Source organism: Capra hircus, chromosome 18, assembly GCF_001704415.2.
Source record: "Capra hircus breed San Clemente chromosome 18, ASM170441v1, whole genome shotgun sequence".
NCBI lineage: Eukaryota > Metazoa > Chordata > Mammalia > Artiodactyla > Bovidae > Capra > Capra hircus.
Genome location: NC_030825.1, coordinates 49,279,021 through 49,296,934, shown reverse-complemented (window position 1 = coordinate 49,296,934; position 17,914 = coordinate 49,279,021). Strand labels below are relative to the sequence as shown.

At 51.8% G+C, this 17,914-nt stretch overlaps 1 protein-coding gene across 2 annotated transcripts; it reads right to left on the bottom strand.

Moving 5' to 3' along the window:
- On the bottom strand, positions 4,643-17,318 carry EIF3K (eukaryotic translation initiation factor 3 subunit K). 2 transcript variants are annotated; one of them, XM_005692376.3, is made up of 8 exons: positions 17,072-17,318; positions 16,091-16,189; positions 12,589-12,709; positions 11,221-11,295; positions 8,291-8,357; positions 8,121-8,198; positions 6,403-6,528; positions 4,643-4,711 (listed from the first exon to the last, which is right to left on the bottom strand). In XM_005692376.3, the coding sequence occupies exons 1-8, from the start codon at positions 17,128-17,130 to the stop codon at positions 4,680-4,682; spliced, it is 657 nt and encodes a 218-aa protein (XP_005692433.1). In that variant the 5' UTR covers positions 17,131-17,318; the 3' UTR covers positions 4,643-4,679. The 2 variants fall into 2 exon arrangements, with proteins under 2 accessions (XP_005692433.1, XP_005692432.1); XM_005692375.3 differs by having other exon boundaries at positions 17,024-17,227.

Sequence of the window (17,914 nt, the reverse complement as noted above, 5' to 3'; positions counted from 1 at the left end):
TATTCGGGATTGATTTCCTTGAGGATTGACTGATTTGATCTCCTTGCTGTCAAAGGAACTCTCAGTGAGAGTCTTCTCCAGCACCACAGTTCAAAAGCATCAATTCTTCAGCGCTCAGCCTTCTTTATGGTCCAACTCTCATATCCACACATGACTACTGGAAAAACCACAGCTTTGACTACATAGACCTTTGTCGGCAAAGCGATGTCTCTGCTTTTTCATACGCTGCCTAGGTTTGTCATAGCTTTCTTTCCAAGGAGCAAGGGTCTTTTAACTTCATGGCTGCAGTCACTGTCCACAGTGATATGGGAGCCCAAGAAAATAAAACCTGCCACTGTTTACATTTTTCCCCCATCTATTTGCCATGAAGTGATGGGACCAGAGGCCATGACCTTAATTTTTTGAATGTTGTTTTAAGCCAGCTTTTTTACTCTCCTCTTTCACCTTCATCATGAGGCTTTTTAGTTCCTCTTCCCTTTCTGCCATTAGGCCTCCTAACTGTTCCTCCAGCATACTAGGTATGCTCCAGTCTCAAAGCCTTTGAACATAGTGATACCTTGTTACCACTGCCTGGAACACTCTCCCTAGATACTGGATCCCCAAGGCTCATAGACTCCTCTCCTGAAAATTAGAGGAAATAGCACCTCCTCAGTGAGACCTCCCCCAACCACTTTTTTATAAATAGCATCTACACCTTCCCAGCTTTATTTTTCCCAGAATACTGATCACCACTAATATACTAATATGACTGCTTTATTTAGTTTCGTTCTCAAGCATGTCAGCCCACGATGGTAGGAATCTTTGTTTGGTCATATTCCTACTCTCTGAAACAGTGTCTGGCACAAGATTGTTTGCTGTTTAGTTGCTAAGTCGGGTCAGACTCTTGTGACCCTCTGTCCATAGGATTTCCTAGGCAAGAGTATTGGAGTGGGTTGCCGTTTCCTTCTCCAAGGGAACTTCCTGACCCAGGGATTGAACTCACATCTAAGGTAGAAGCTTAATAAACCCCAGATGAATGAATAGACTTAAAACCATGGTGAGGAATTTGAGTCTTTTTTATTGATATACAATTGACATATAATGATTTGATTATTATTATTTGCCTGAAAAGAAGTTTTGATTTTAAGTGCAATGGGGCCATATAGTGAATTTTATTCTAAATACAATGGGAAGTTAAGGAAAACGGTAAGCAGGGCTGGGGTCTGATTTAACTGTCTACTGGGTCCTCCAGCCTCACCAGGGGAATAGACTGTAGAAGGTGGAGTGTGCTCAGGGGGCCCATGAGGAGGCTGCTGCAGTGGTCCTGATGAAACTGGACAGGAAGATGGAGGGTAGAGGAGGAGAGCGCTGCGGAGGAAGGGCAGTGGGGGGATATGAGAAAGTGGAGCCTCTACGACTTTAGAGTCATGAATTTGTTGGGGGTGGGAGGCAGAGGTGAAAAAGAAAAAAAAAATCCAGACTCAAGATGGCTCCTAGGGCTTCCCAGGCAGTCCAGTGGGTAAGAATCTGCCTTGCAATGCCGGGGACACAGGTTCCATTCCTAGTACGGGAAGATCCCACATGCCACGGGGCACCTCAGCGTGTACACTGAACTACTGAGCCAGTGCCCTAGAGCCCACAAGCTGCAACTCCTGAAGCCTGTCAGCCCTAGAGCCTGTGCTCCATGAGAAACCACCACAGCGAGAAGCCTGTGCACCGTGAGAGTACCCCCACTCGCCGTAACTAGAGAAAGCCCACACGCAGCAATGAAGACCCAGCACAGCTAAAAATAATAAATACATTCTTAAAAAAAAAAAAGATGGTTCCTAAGTTATGGACCTGAGCAACAGTATGAACTGTACTGAATTCAGGGACGGCCATGAGGGAAATTGTTGTTAGGGAAAGCAAGAAGGTAAGGGTTTGACTAAAGGCAGGGTCTGACACAGGACAAAAGGACTGTGTCACAGTCACCTGCTGGGGGATGGGGATGAGAAGACATGACTTCTCCAGGTTCGGGAGCTACCAGGTTCACTCATCTTCTCTCAAAGGCACTGGAAGAGATCCAAGGACAAGCGAAGCAAGAGGATGAGGCAGCCCACTTTCCCACGGACAGCCATGACCCTGCCAAACACCCCGGCAGTGCTGACCATTCCCAAAGCAGGGCTGGGCCGAGGCTGGGCTGGGGCTGGGCACCTCTTCCTGCCTGACCTGGAGAACAAGCCCGGGACTCTCAGGCTGGGCCTGCTGGGAAGGGAGAGTCCTCTTCTACAATGGACCTTTTGCCCCTCCTTGCCTGCTCCCAGTCGACACAGAGAAAACCCCTAGACCCAGGGCTCAGAGATGAAGAGGATGTCCCCAGCCAGTGAGGTTTAAATGAAAGGCTCCCTTTAATTGTCAGCTTTGAGGCCACTTCCCAGAAACCATCCATGGAGAGTGAACTAATAACAGCTACTGTTTGCAGAGGGTTGAGGGACAGTGGGCAGGGGCTTTCAGCTGGCAGGGGGCGATTCCTACGTGAAGGGGTATGGCCAGGGGGCCTTGGGGTTAGGTTCACCATTTCCACATCACCATTTGATGGAAAACTTGTGACTTTTTTTCTGACTTCAGTCAGAACTTATTAAATGCTATATCCCGTTATTGGGAATTCCCCGGCAGTCCAGTGGTTAGGACTTGACGCTTTCACAGCTGTGGCCCCAGATTCAGTCCCAGGCCAGGGACTGGGAGTCCACGAGTGTCTTAATTCTGCAAGCCACATGGCCAAAAAGAAACAACATATTAGACAGTACATTTTGAATTAAAAAAAATAATACTCTATCCTGTTATTAACCCTCCTTAGATGAAAGAAAGAGAGGGCTGTGACCTCTCAGGGTGGGGACATGAGCAGGTCCTGGGATGCTAGAGGTGACTGTGGAAGCTGCTGTAGCAGCAGACCTCAGCCCAAGTCACGACGACAGGTGATATGCTGATGATCTAAGCCCCGCGGCTGAAGGGGGTACTCTCCTTACTAACACACCCAAAAGCCACTGGGCTGGCGGGCTGGCGTCTAAACTGTCTTTCTGCAGAGCCAGGCCTCTTAGCTGCTCAAAGGGTGATCCTCCTAGAACAGAAGCAGGTTGTCAAAGCAGGACAAGCCGTGGCTTCCAAAACACTTAAAGGTCGTTTCCTCTCCCCCTGCGGAATGGCCGTGACCTGGTGTGCCAGCTTGTATCCTACACGGGGGCACTTGCCAAGTCAGCGAGTGGGAGCGTGCCCACCGAGAGTGGGTGCTCTTCTGCTGATGGACACAACTAAATGAGTGGGGGACAGCATCCAGTGTCCCCTCCTTCCCCCCACCCATAGAGCTGGCTCCCAAGTCCTGAGCGGCAATAGCACCCTTTGTCCCTGGATTCCGGCACGCCCTAGTTCCTGGCTCCTGCTCAGGTCTGGATCTCGGCGTAAAGGGTATCCTGTCCTGCCCTGGCTTAGAGAATGATGGGTGTGAGTGCCGGCCAGCAGGGAGGGCTGGCAGCTCTGGCGCTGCCCTTTCTGTAAGCAGAGTCCACACACAAGGGCATGAGAGTGAGGCACTCCCTCAGGGCGGGCTAGGCATCTATTGCGGCATCTGACTTCCTCTCATTTCCCTAAGAGGCAGTCACTGTTGTGCCTACTCCTTCCTGCAGACAACAGGCTCAGAGGTGAAAGCTCAACCAGTCACTCCATCAGAATGTGTGGAATACCTTACCAAATTTGAATAACCAACCCAAGGCTAAGACTTGAGGATGGGAGAGAATGGCCTGGCTGCAAATCCCAACTTTCTTAAAGTCTCACCAAAAAGAATGTTGGGGACTAGTTCCCAATGTGGGGCGGGCGGGGCGGAGGAACAGACTCTCCTGACTCTGAAAGGAAGTAACCCTGATTTGCTCAGTGCCAAGAACAGGCTAGGTCTTGATCTGTAAACGTCACTGGCCAGAGCCCATGGAATCCTTATGATTCTGACAAGGGATTCCCTGGTAGTTCAGATGGTAAAGAATGTGCCTGCGAAGCAGGAGACCCAGGTTCAATCCCTGGGTGGGGAAGATCCCCTGGAGAAGGAAATGGCAGCCCACTCTAGTAACTCTTGCCTGGAGAATTCCATGGACAGAGGAGCCTGGTGGGCTACAGTCCATGGGGTCGCATAAGGACAGGACTGAGCGACTAATACTTTCACAGATTGAGCAAGCAACCAGAATCCTCCCCCACTCACTCTTCCGGCCACTGCCCTAGGGCTGCTTATGAGGCCCAAGGGTAAAGGTGCTGCCCCTCCCTCTCCAGGAACCCAGGGGCCGCACCTGTTCGAATAAGTTTTCAGGAGGACAGGAGAGCCCAGGCTAGCCCCAGGTGCAGGGCTGGGCTACTAGCTCTTACTCACACCTTGCTGACTCACCCACAACCCATTCATACCCTCCGTGCTGACTCATGGCTGCGGGCCCTCCACCTGTGATCTGACGGGTCAGGAAGGGGGTGGTGGAGGTCAGCCGCTGGGTCTGGGCAGAGGAGCAGATCCGGGGAGACAGAAGCTCAGCTGCTGGGTTGAGGGGTAGGGGTGGGCAGACAGAACAGAGGTGGCCCCAGCACCCAGTGATGCGAGACCCTGACGCTGGTCAGGGAGGGGCAGAGGCAGGAAGTCGAAGGGGAGACAACAGGCTAAGAAGTCAACACATCTTTATTAAATGACTGCAAAGTTACTGGGAGGAGGCCATGATGCTGGACACACCTGTTGAGAAGAAAAGGGAAGGCCAGGGTCAACATGGGAAAGACACAAGATGAACCTCCAACCACCAACTGCAGCGTCCACAACTGTTTAGGGGCCTTATAGACTTAAACAACAGGCTTAGAACAATGCCTGTTTATTTCTTTTTTTAAAGTCTTTATTGAATTTTATTATAATATTGCTTCTCTTTTCTTTTCTGCTTTTTGGTTTTTTGGCCTGCGGGATCTTAGCTCCTCGATCAGGGATCAAACCCACGAACCCCTGCATGGGAAGGCAGGCTTAACCACTGGACCACCAGGGGAAGTCCCAATGCCTGGATTTTAAAAGTATGATTTGCTATCTTCATCACCATCCTGATAACATTTACTATGGTACTATTTGCGAGGTGGGCTTCCCTGGTGGATCAGTGGTAAAGAATCCACCATCTGCCAATACAAGAGACAAAGGGTCGATCCCAGGGTAGAGTAGATCCCCTGGAAAGGGAAATGGCAACCCACACCAATATTCTTGTCTGGGAAATCCCACGACAGAAGAGCCTGGCAGGCTACAGTCCACGGGGTCACAAAAGTCAGGACACGACTGAAGCGACTAAGCAACAATTTGCGAGATGCTCTGAGAGCTGGACTTGCATCTCATCCGCAGAATCCTTTGCTCCAAGGAGTTCTCACATAGAACCCCAACTCGGTGGGCGCATCTCATTTAGACTGAAGGTCTGCAGCCCCCAGGTGTGGAGATGACTGCCTGCTCAATCTTGTTCCTCAATTAAAGAGCAATGTAGTCATTTTGTACTCAGAGGCCACAGTGTACCAGTCCTTATCTTTAACACATCAGAACCACACTTAAGAGAGCGAGGAGGAGACTGAGGGCCTAAAGGAGGCAGCCCGTCCCTGCCCCGCCAGTTCTCGCTTACTCCAGGACGCCTGCGCAGTGGGAAGGTGAGACAGCAGGTTCGCTCTAGCTGAGCAGCCAGTGGAGTCTGTTAGTTAATGTGATGGTGACGAGGGTAACGTTTAGTGAGCGGCAGGACTGGTTCTCTGCTAAGCGTTGCACATGCAGTGTCTCACTTCACACTCATACCTCCAGGGGGTGGGTACTGCAGTATTGTTCAGTTACTTACAGTACTGGCACCCGCCTTATGGGGCTGACCCGAGGACCAATGACTTTAATAATAAAAAGTGTAAAGAACTATATGGAGTCAGTCATAATTCTTGGGCTGTGACCCCGCCCCCCCCCCACTTTCTAGATGAGAAACTGGAGGCACAGAGATGTAAGATCACTTGCCCGAAGTTACACAGATGAATAAAGAACCCGGATCCCACCCAGCTGCCCTGGCCGCAGAGCCTGCACCTCCTGGTAGGCGTTCTGCTGCATTTTAACGGATGCCAGGGCTGAGGCCCTGGGCCAGTGAGGGTGTGAGGACACCCTGCCGGGTCCCTCCAGGCCCTGGGAAGTCTTACTGAGCGCTTCACGGCAGGATCCGGTGCCCAGAATTCCAGGGAAGGACACCAGGACCCTCGGCCCTTTCTCCCCAGGGAAGGTGGCCTGCCTGGGACAGAAGAGATCAGGGGAATCTGGCAGATGCACATTTCTTGGCCCTGAGTCAGAACTTATCTACCTGAGTCCTTGGGGACCCAGCCCTGCTCTTAGAAGGCCCCTCCTCAGCCCCACAGTCTGAGGCTCGGGCCACTACTCACTGTCAAAGTCGATCTTCTCCACGATGTTCTTGGGCTTAATGCTCTCCTCCTGGCTGCAGATGAAGATCTGGCCCGACTCGTCGGCGCTCCAGCCGTACTTGCTCATCCACACCTTTAGCTGGCTGTCTGCAGGGGACACAGCAGCGCAGGGGCTTTGCACACGGATCCCACAGTACTGGGGTGGGGAGCGCGCTCAGGGTGCCCTCCTTGCCTGCCTTAGGCAGATCTGGTCTCAGGCTGCAGGCCTGGGGCTCCTACGGTTCATTCTCCAAACAGCCGCCAGGGGGAGCCTTTTCGCTTTCTCATCCTTCCCACTACAGGGCTTCTGAGTCTGTCATTTTCTAAACCTCTCGTGTCTCCCAGGGTAAAAGCTCAGCTCCTAAAAACAGCAGATAGCTTACTTCTCTGCTTTTCCCCCATCTACATTGAAATGGCTTCGAAATGATGATTTCATCATTACCAAGAACAGTAAGCTTATGGCACCATGTTTAAGAATTTCTTTGCAGCTCTTTCTTGCCTTTAGAAAGGGGCAGCTGAGGATGAGATGGTTAGCTAGCATCACTGATTCAGTGGACGTGAGTTTGAGCAAATTCCAGGAGACAGTGAAGAACAGGGGAGCCTGGCATGCTGCAGTCCATGGGGTCTCAAACAGCCAGACAGGACTTAGCGAGTGAACAACACCAAAAAAAAAGGTTATTTTCTGGCCAGAGAAGTGTTCTATAACTTGAAATAATTCTTTAAGGGCTGTTTCATCCCTTTCTGATTTAATTTCACTTTTAAACACATAAAGTATCGACCCAATGTAAAGCACTTAGTATAGTGCCCGACACAAAGTGTCCAAAAAAAGTTAGCTTCCACTGAAACAATGTCCCACCTGGCTTAAAAGGCAAAACTATCCAAAAGGAGCTCAGAGAAATCTCACCCCCACCCCCCAACTCTCCTCCCTGTTTTCGCCCTCAGCTCCCAAGAAGTAACCATTTTCCTTGTTTTAAAATTTTTCCCTTCCTGTATTTCTTTTTGCAAAATGAGCAAAAACGTACTTTTTTTTCTTTTTAGAGGGATCTTTAGAAATATAAATCTAATCATGTCCTCCTCTGCTCAGACCCTCCAGTGGCCCCATCTCACTCAGGATAAAGGACGAAGTCCTCAGGCAGGAGGCCCTTCAGTGCCTGAAACCCTTCCCCCCACCACCTCTCTGCCCTGACGCCGCCCCCTGGCTCACCCAAGGGCTCCCTGACTGCTCTCTGAGCGTAGCATCCTCACATTCACTCTGCCCTCAGGCTGCCCGCCTCACTCCAGATGCCGCGCCTCCACCTCCTCGTGCCTCCTGCTCCCTCACTCCCCACCCTCACGGCCCTCTCTAGCGGCTGTCATGCATGAATCCCACTAGACATGAACAGCTTCATTCGTCATCTGTTTCGCTACCTCCATGAGAAGGAATCTAAGCCATTCTGTGCTGTTCACCGCTGTGCCCCCAGGGCCTTGAACAGTGCAGAGTGGGCATTTAACTAATTTATGCAGAATAATGAATGAATGCTGTAGGATCTCTGAAAAAGAAAGGGAGGTGTTATACTAATTCCTTATTTCCTCTCTGGACTGGGCCTTTAATAACGACCTGGTAAGGCAGGAGTGAGCCCATTTGAGGAACTGGCTGAGGCCCACTGCCCTGCTCACCCTGACCTCCTAGATGGGCACTAGGGACCCAGAGAAGGCCTTACCTGTCAGATCCCCGAGCATCTCAGCCAGCAGCCAGCGATCGATGTGTTGATACGTGATGCCCACGACATGGCAGATAACTGCAGAAATTAGGGCGAAAGACGAAGGGCCACTCTCAGAACCTGCTGCCACTCCCTCCCCTCAGGGAGCCCAAGTTCAGAGAGGAACTTACATTTTCGGACAGAGTCTTCAAAGCCGGTTATGCCTTCCAGGAGGTCCATGTTTTCATCCAGGGCTTGCTGTGTGGGGAAAGACGATGTCCACAATAACATTAATATCAGTAACATCAATATCAGTAACGTCAAGGGGACCCCTCGGCGGTCCAGTGGTTAGGACTTGGCACTTTCATCGCCAAGGGCCTGGATTCAATCCCTGGTCAGGGAACTAAGATCTCACAAGCCATGTGGCCAAGGAAAAAAGTTATAAATAATGCCAAGATTAACCCCAATAATAAAATAAGAGAAGTGAACACTCTGGCATTCACCCCACACGCCAGCCCTTCCTCTGTATGCAACCTTATGATGTTACAATGCTGGTTTTTCTCCCATTTTAGAGATGGGGAAACCAAGGCTCAGAGCAGCTAAGAGATTTGCCCAAAATCACAGGGTGGGGTTTGCACCTGGCAGGCTCCTCTGGATCTGCCCATCACCTCCTCCAACTCACCCCCTCACTCCAACCACAGGGGGCTTCTCACTGCCCCTCAGACATGCCAGACACTCAGCTACCTCAAGGCCTCAGCACTGGCCAGGGGCAGGAAATTCAGCTTTGGCCGCTTCTTTTTTCCCATGAAATGACAAGAGAGAAGATAGATGAGGTACCTGCACTCAACCACCTCTTCTCGGATCTCACCTAATTCAGAGAAAAGGGCAACAGCCCTACCACGGCCCATGAGCACCACCCCACAGCCCCCTGGGAACTACCTGTCACCTCCTCCCACTTACCCCTCACTCCAACCACAGGGGCCGTTCACTGCCCCTTAGACCTGTCAGACATCCACCCACCTCGTCTCAGCTGGCTGTTTCGGGGTCTGGAACTCGCTTCCCCCATGGCTAGCAATCCCACCTCCTTGAGGCCTCTGCTAAAATGTCACCCTCCCAGCAAGGGCTCCCCCAGCATCACGGAGGGAGCCAAGGAACCCACTAGGACAACGAGAGGGAGCGGCCAGCTCGGCAGGAGGAAGGTGGGAAAGCAGCTGGCCTGGAAGCCAAGAGACACTGGCTGGGCAGGTGAGCTGGGGCCTGAGAACTTCCCACGGGATCTAGCAATGGGGGCGTCACTGTGGGTCTCAACAAGAGTGCTTCGGTGGCCTGTGCCGGAGTCAGGCGTCAGAGGGCTGGCCACAAAAGCCTGAATGGCATGGGTTCATGTGAGCAGAGGGATAAGACAAGGCTGAACACAGGCAACCTGCCCTGATTCGCCTGGGATGTGAGATTTTGTGCTATAAAACCGGGAAAGCCCCGGGCAGACTGGGACAGCTGGGGTCCCAGCCAGGAGCAAGGCTGGAAGGGGAGCAGAGGGAGGGGGTGGTGGCAGAGCTGGTGGGGAGTGTGGAGGTGCAGGGGGAATTCTTTATGTTAGAACCCACTGCAGCATGGACGTGTTGCATGGGGATGGAAACAGTGTGGGAAGGTCAAGTTTGCAGAGTGGGGAGAATGGCTGGTGTGACGCCACTGAGTGGGCGAGAGGGCAGGGGGTCAGGGCACTGGAGGAGGAGGGACAGGTCACTCACTAGAGCAGAACAGGGCTTGGTCAGCTGCCAGGAGATGTTGGGTCAGGGGTGGGAAGTTCTGCTTTGGCCACTTCTATTTTCCTGTGAAATGAGAAGCCAGGTAGTAGGCTGAGGTGAGGAGAAAGGCGGTGGTGAGGAGTTGCGGAGAGCCATCCAGGAACACGGGGAGGGAAGCAAGGACCAGCTGTGGGTGGGCACTGACAGCTCCTCTCCAGCCTCCCGCAGCCCCAGGAGAGGAGAGCATGATTTGTGAAGGAGGAAGCAGAACAGAGGACTGGAGCTGCCGATCAGGTCCAAGAATGTCGGGTCAGAGGCCTCATGGGGGGGAGCTGGGAAGCGAGGGGCGAGGAGGAAGTGGTCAGAGGGTGGAAATGTTTAACCTTCACGGGCAGAGGAGGCAATTGCTGATGAAGACAAGTACAGGTCAGTAACTCCTGGACTTAGCTGGGGAGCAAAATCACCAGAGATAATTGCTTAAAATCCCTAAGCCAAGACCGCACCCAGACCAATGACATCAGATTTCATGAAGGCACAATTCAAGTATTAGTATCATATTTATTCCTTTTTTTTAAACTTCTTAGGGATTCAGTGTGCTGAGAACTGGTCTCATCCTGGATGTGAGGGGAGGGAGTGAGGGGCTCAGGACCCAGGGAGAACAAGAAATCTGGAAACTGAGAAGTCAGGGTGATGGAAGGATCACAGACCTGCCCTTTCAAGCATCTAGGAATAAAGAGTGGCTGTGAGTTACATTCTTCACGAAAATGAGCAGTCATGGAGTGGGGTGGGGCAATATCAACAGAGTGGGGTAGGGTATGATAAGACAGGAGCTTCAGGGCTGGGGGGCTGTGGGAGGAGGCGCTGGGTCTGGGAGTGGAGGTGAGAGCTAGGCCATGTGGACTCCCACTTGGGACACCAGGTCCAGTTAGGACAAGAAAGGGGGAACAGTATTTATTCTTTATTCAACTGTTATTATTTGGCCATGTCCCATTGCATGCAGGATCTTAGTTCCCCAACCAGGGTTTGAACCCGTGCCTGGTTCGGGTTCCACTGCAGTGAAAGCACAGAATCTTAAACACAGGACACCAAGGAAGTCCCCTGGGGGTAGAGTATTTAGAGGACAGAGGACTTCTGCTGGAAGAACAGGTGCCTGTGTGTGTGTGAGAGAGAAAGCCTGAGCTTTGTCAGCAGAGGAGAGGACCGGGGTGTCCTGGCTCCAGGTGGGGATGACCATTCCATGCCATCCCACACGCAGAGTTCTGAAGACAGGGCCCACTGCCGTGGAGGACACCAATGACTGTGCGTGGTCTTGACTTCCAGCAGCTTTTTCTGCACGTCCCAGTCATCACCCTACCCAGGGGCCCCAGCAAAGTTACCCAGAAGGCCTGGAAGTGGCAGGTCTCCAGCAGGTCTCCGAGGTACAAAATCTGCCTGATGGGCCGTTCTTCTTGCTGGGGGGAGGCGTTAAGGGCAAAAGGCCTTCCAGACAGAGGAGGCAGCTGCTGCGCCCAAGACTGCCCCGCCCACAACCGCCCCGCCCACCTCCTGCTCACCACAGCGTGTCTGTCACGGCAAAAATGAGCAAGAACCTAAGGATCCAGAGATGGGGACAACTCAACAGGGGCCGCCTCACACACTGAGATCGAGTCACGCCTTACAGAACTGACATGGAAAACGTGATGAGACACACCTCTAGCAAGATGAAAAGAGCAAGATGCAGAAAGACGCGTGTAACAGCCCATCACTGGTAGGGAGGAACGGGTGTATACACACACGCACACCTGCACTTCTGTATCTGTAGGCTATCTGTGCAAAGGCAGAGGGCTGTAAGCAACTGTGGCCTTCAGGGAGGGGAGCGGGTGGCCGTGGGCCGGGGTGGGGAGGGAGGAAGCCTTGGTTTTCTCGTGGTATACTCTGCTGAACTTTGAACAGTGGATCGTATGCAGTTTTTAAGCCACCAGAACAGACCTCTGGGGGAGGTGGACTGTCAGTCAGAAGGCGGGTGTCCCCGTGGACACACCTGGAAGAGCAGGTTCATTGAGGAAGACATTTTTCGGCCCAGCCGCCAATGGGTAGGCCAGTTCAGTGGTATCTCACTCAACATCTCTTCACTGGAGACCAGCGCTGTACCAGACAGACACTGGCCAGTCCCTGGGGATATGTACAATGAAGGGAAGCTGACAAGCCAGCTCTTCGTGGCTCCGACCTTTGGCCTGGTGGTCTTTCCTCGGCTAGCAAGCCTCACGGGAATCTTTCTAAAGCATGTTTCTCCCCCTATCACTCTGCAGCCTTAATGCCTTCTTCAGCTCCCCAGTGCTCTTTCTGAGTCTGACCAACTCTGTGGCTAAGCCGAACGTCCTCTACTGACTCTAACACAGCACCGAGCTCTTTTCTTCTTCTTTCCCTACACATGCTCCCCTCTGCCTGGATCACCATTCCCTACGAATCACCTAATTCCTCATCTTTCATCTGTTCCCTCCTCCAGGAAGATTTCCTGGCTTCCAGCCAAGTTCAGGTGCCTCCTCTGGCCCCTCACACCCCAAGTCCTGACTACTCCAGAGAGGACGGGTCTCCCCTGCTAGACTGTGAGCTCCTTGATGATACTGTCCCAGCCGCGGCCAGCCTGGAGCCAAGACTAGAGCAGCAATTGGTGTCTGTGTCCGAACTCAAGACCACGGCCCTGTGAATCCGTCTCCCCTGCTCCCCCTCTTCCCCCAGTCCCAGCCCAGAAGCGGGAAGGATACGTGGGCCTGGTCGATCATGCACTTGCAGAGCGTGAAGTCGGTGTGGGGCAGGTTGGTGAGGGCCTTCAGCAGGATCTGGGCGGTGACCGTGGTCTGGAAGAAGGCCGGGTTGAACTGGTACCTGAGAAGAGAAACAGAGATGCAGAAGCAGTGCCATCTCCACGTCCCTGGGCCTCACCAGGTGCCAGGAAGGCTGCTCGCTGCTTCCGCCCGGAGTCTGGGAGCTGGGCACGTCTGCGCTCTGATACCAACCACCCCACTGTCTGGCTGGGACCTTAAGCTCCCTGACGCCTACTTTCCTGTTCTGTAGACGGAGACAGTTAATCTTCACAACCACTCCACAAGGCAGACAGCGTTAAGTGATTCACCATTGAGTGCATAAATAGCAGTGGTCAAGCCTCCGGAGCCAACTGCCTGAATTTAAACTTCACTGCTGAGTGGCCCTGGACTACTTATTTAAAAAACAGTTTATTTGTGGCTGTGCTGGGTCTCTGTGGCTGTGCGTGGACTTTTGCTAGCTACAGAAAGTAGGGGCTACTACCTAGTTGCAGTGGGCTGGCTTCTCTTGTTGGGCTTCCCTGGTGGCTCAGAGGGTAAAGAATCCGCCTGCAACACAGTTCAATCCCTGGGTTAGGAAGATCCCCTGGAGCAGGGCATGGCAACCCACTCCAGGGTTCTTGCCTGGAGAACCCCAAGGACAGGCTTCTCCTGTCGCAGAGCACAGGCTCCAAAGCTCTCAGGCTCAGGAGATGTGGCTCACAGGCTTAGCTGCCCTGGGGTATGTGGGCTCTCTCTGTACCTGGGATCGAACCTGTGTCCCCCTGCACTGCAAGGCGGACTCTTAACCACAGGACCACCAGGGAAGCCCCGGCATGGAGCATTTAAAATAAGTAGACTTCCCTGGTCTGGAAAGATCCCACATGTCACAGGGCAGCTAAGCCTGTGCGCCACAACTACTGAAGCCCATGTGCCCTAGAGCCTGTACTCCCCAACAAGAGAAGCCACAGCAGTGAGAGGCCTGTGCAGCTCAGCTAGGGACTAGCCCCCCACAACCAGAGAAAGTGCTCGCACAGCATCGATGACCCAGCACAGCCAAAGATATAAACAATGAAGTAAGATTCTAAAAGATAATAAGTGCTCTGTGCATCAGTTTCCTCTCTTGCAAGAGGTGAGACTAAACCACTGTTTCGGGACCTCCCTGGTGGCCCAATGGTTAAGACTCTGTGCTTCCACTGCAGGGGGTTCAGGAAACTAAGAGTCTGCATGCCAGTGTGGCGCAGCCACAAAAAAATAAAAAATAAAAAACCCAACTGTATCTACCTCACTAACAAAACATAGCATCAAAGTGAGTTAGCACAAGAGTTATAGCAGAGGAGGTACCACATGGGGGTGCTCACTAAGCAGTGGTTATCACCACTAACACACTAAACGACCTCACCAGCACACACACTGTCTCCATCTTACAGACGGCAAAATCGAGGTCATGAAAGCTCTAAACATTACAAAGTTGGTAGCTGGGCTTCCCTGGCGGCTCGGTGCTAAAGAACCTGCCCGCCAATGCAGGAGACACAGGTTCAGTCCCTGGATCGGGAAGATCCCCTGGAGAAGGAAATGGCAACCCACTCCAGTATTCTCGCCCAGAGAATCCCATGGACAAGAGGAGCCTGGCAGGCTACAGCTCACGGGGTTGAAAAAGAGTTGGACATGACTTAGTGACTAAAACAAGGAACAATAACAGTGTGTCCATAAAGCATCTAGAAAGAAGAAACCAAATATCCACCGACAGGGTAACGGATAATTAGGACCTGGCTCCACATGGAACACTACACAGCAATGACAACCAACTGCGGCCACACAGGAGAAGCGTGGAGCTCACAAACCCAGGGCTGAGTGCACGCTGCCAGACGCAGAAGAGCTCCAGTCGTGCGGCTACTCTTATGTTCTGTTCAAAGCAGGCAAACCTGCGCTAAGCGAATCAGGATGTGTATGTGTGTACATGCGCCTGCAAGCGTGTGGTAAATTCACACAAAGCCAGGCCACAAGAACACAGGAGTGGTCACCAGGGTCATCAGGTCAGCGTGGTTGGCACAAAACACATGGGGCAAAGGACAGGGGTGCTAGCAACACCCATTTTGCACTTGGGCTGCTGATTACATAGGTGTTCATTTACAACTCCACGTTAAACCATATACTTGCTTTCTGCAGCAGCCTGTATGTGCGCTTTCTTATGATTTTTATTTATTTTTTTACTTTTCGGTTGCACAGCAAGGCATGTGGGAGCTTAGTTCCCCAGCCAGGGATCTAACTCGTGTCCCCTGCAGTGGAAGGCTGGAATCTTAACTGCTGGAGTGCAGCCCCTGTAACTAAGTTTTCAAAAACCATCCCTCCTCCTGCCCTTACTTCCTGGCTCCCTAGTCTTGCACATTCTATCCAAAACAGATAAAGAGGTCATACAATTCAATAGCAAAAATCCCCCAAAACCCTGTCAGAAACTTCTGAATAGATGCTTTTTTTTTAAAAGAAGACAGAGATCGCCAACAGGCACTTGAGAAGATGCTTAACATCACTAAACATCAGGAAAATGCAAATCAGAATCACACACCTGACAAAATGGCTATCAACAAGAAGACAACAAATAACAAAACACCGGCAAGGATGTGGAGGAGAGAACGCTTGACAGTGTCATGTCAATTGGCACAGCCGCCGTGGAAAACAGTAGGGAGGTTCCCTGTAAAATCAAATCTAGAACTACCACATGATCCAGCAATTCCACTCCTGGGTATGTGTGTGTATATAAATATAAATAAAGAAAACAAACACTAATTTGAAGTGATACATGCACCCCAGTGTTCTCAGCAGCATTATTTTCAGTAGCCAAGATCTGGAAGCAACCTAAGTGTCCACTGACAAACGAACGGATAAAGAAGATGTGGTACATAGACACACATACACACAATGGAATATTATTCAGCCATTTAAAAAAAAAAAGGAAGAAGAATGAAAATTTGCCCTTTCAACAACATGGATGGACCTGGAGAATATTACGCTTAGTGAAGTTAAATCAGACAGGGAAAGGCAAATACCACATGTTTTCACTTATATGTAGAATCTAAAGAATAAAATGAAAGCAACAAAACAGAAACAGAGACCAAACTAGTGGTTATAGATGGGAATGGGGTGGGGGAGAGGCGAGATAATGGAAGGGGATTAAGGGGTACAAAATATATATGAAATAAGTAAGATACAAAGCCACAATGAACAGCACAGGGGCTATGACCCCCATTATATAAGAACTCTAAACAGAGTATAACCTATAAAAATACCCAAACACTATGTTGTACATCTAAAACTAATATAACATTGTAAATCAACTAGATTCCAATTTTTTAAAAAAAAGAGAAGTCACATCCTGGAGGTTACCCCTCACTCCCACCCCACCCAGTGCTGGGAGTGGCAGGCTGCTGACTATGGGAATGGGGTGGGAATGGAGGCAGATACTCACAGTTTCAGGACAGCCAGGTTGGCTTCCAGATCATAGGCATTTTCCTTGGCCTGTGTCTCCACATAGCGCTCCAGGGTGGCCAGGTTCTCAGGGTTGTACCTAGAGGAGAAACAAGATGAGTGAGCAGAGACAAGAGCTGAGGCCAGTCACTCCCATGGGGTAGAAGTGGGGGCGACTGTAGCCTGCTCCTCCTTCTCTTCCCTCTGTCACTCTTCACTGGCCACTTGCTCTACTCAAATATTGAATCAGCTCTATAATCTCTGATGAAACTTATCCATATCCCTGACCTAAGCCCCAGCTCTAAACCCCATCAGAGCCCTGGGTCTTTTCTGAAAAATGCCTTCTCAATCTCTCAGCCAACCAGCCCTTGCAGCCTGTACATCTGCCCTCCTGGACATCTTTGATATCCACCCCTTTCTCCCATCCCCAAACCCCACTCTGGTGCAGCCCATTCTCTCCTGCCTAGTTTTCCCCATCCTAGCCCCCACCAATCTACCTGTGTTTCCCCCATCACCACCTTGACCACTCCTGGCTATCACTGTCTACCGTCCGGTGTATCTGAACTAGAAACTCCATGAAAGCATGGCCAGTGGCTGTCTTTGGTTATCTCTGGTCCGCACCATTGCCCAGAATTCACAGTGTAGATTTCAGTAAACATGTGTTCGATGAATGAAATGAGGGGGGGAAGGGGAGCCACAAAGAGGCACTGAGAGGCTCATTGAGACTGAGGAGCAGAGAGAAAACAGAGGGGCTGAGAGAGAATAAGTTAAGCAGAGAGGGCGGCCTTAAGGCAATTAAAGCGGACTGAGCGGCAGGCAAGGCCACCTCTCGCCTTTAGGCCTATACAATGCTGTTTTCTTAAACAACTGCTCCAGACTGACTGAAAAATCCCACCCCTGGGCAAGCCCAGGATGCTGACCACCTCTTGCTGACCCTCTCCTCCACGCTGGCCAGAAACGCTCCCTCCGACCGGGCTCAGACCTGTCGATCCCCTTGAGCAACTTGCCCACGTTCGCTCTCATCTGCTCAAACATCGCCATGACTGCTGCCGCCTCCCACACCAGGGCTAGGGCCGAAGACCCTGCCGGCAAAACGTCCTCGAGGACCGGAAGCGGAAGAGTTGGTGGAAACGGAAACTACGTAATTGTTTTCTCTCCAGCCCCGGGGGCGGTGAATCGTGCTTTGGGTCTAGCTGCGGCTGCCACGCTTTCCGGCTGCCGCGTGACTTCTTCCCAGCCGGCGCAGTTAGCGCGTGCGCATACGCTCTACTCGAGCAGAAGCTACGGCGCGAGAAAAGACCTAGTCTAACCAAGTGCGCAGGCGCCTTCTCGCGGCGAGGGGGCGGGACTAAGCTTTTCCCGGGCCTCGCGTATCCAGTTATAGACCTTGGCGCGTGAGCGCGGACTTAGCGGGAAGTAGACTGATCCGTGACGGCGTGCACGGGCTGTGAACTCAAAACTGCTGGGGTTCCATCAGTACAGTCCTTTTGGTCCATGGGCATGTGCCGAAGAAGGTGCCCTCTGAGGTCCCCTTGGCCTCTGAGGCAGGATCCTGAGCTTGGCAGTTTTAAGTCGTGAACCTGGTCCCCCACACTTCACCCTAACGCCGAGGGTAGTGGCCCGCAAAGCTGTTGTGCCCAGCTCGGCAGGGGCGGAGAGAGGGGCTCGTGGACCCCGCTAGATCACGCCCAGTCCCCATAGCTCCAGTTCTGTGGGTGAAGGCGAGCGCTCCGCATGTGCCATCCCTAGTTGTGTGTTCAGATACTGCCCACTGCAAGCTTGACTGAACATGCATATGTCATATATGTATATGCTCTGGGTATAT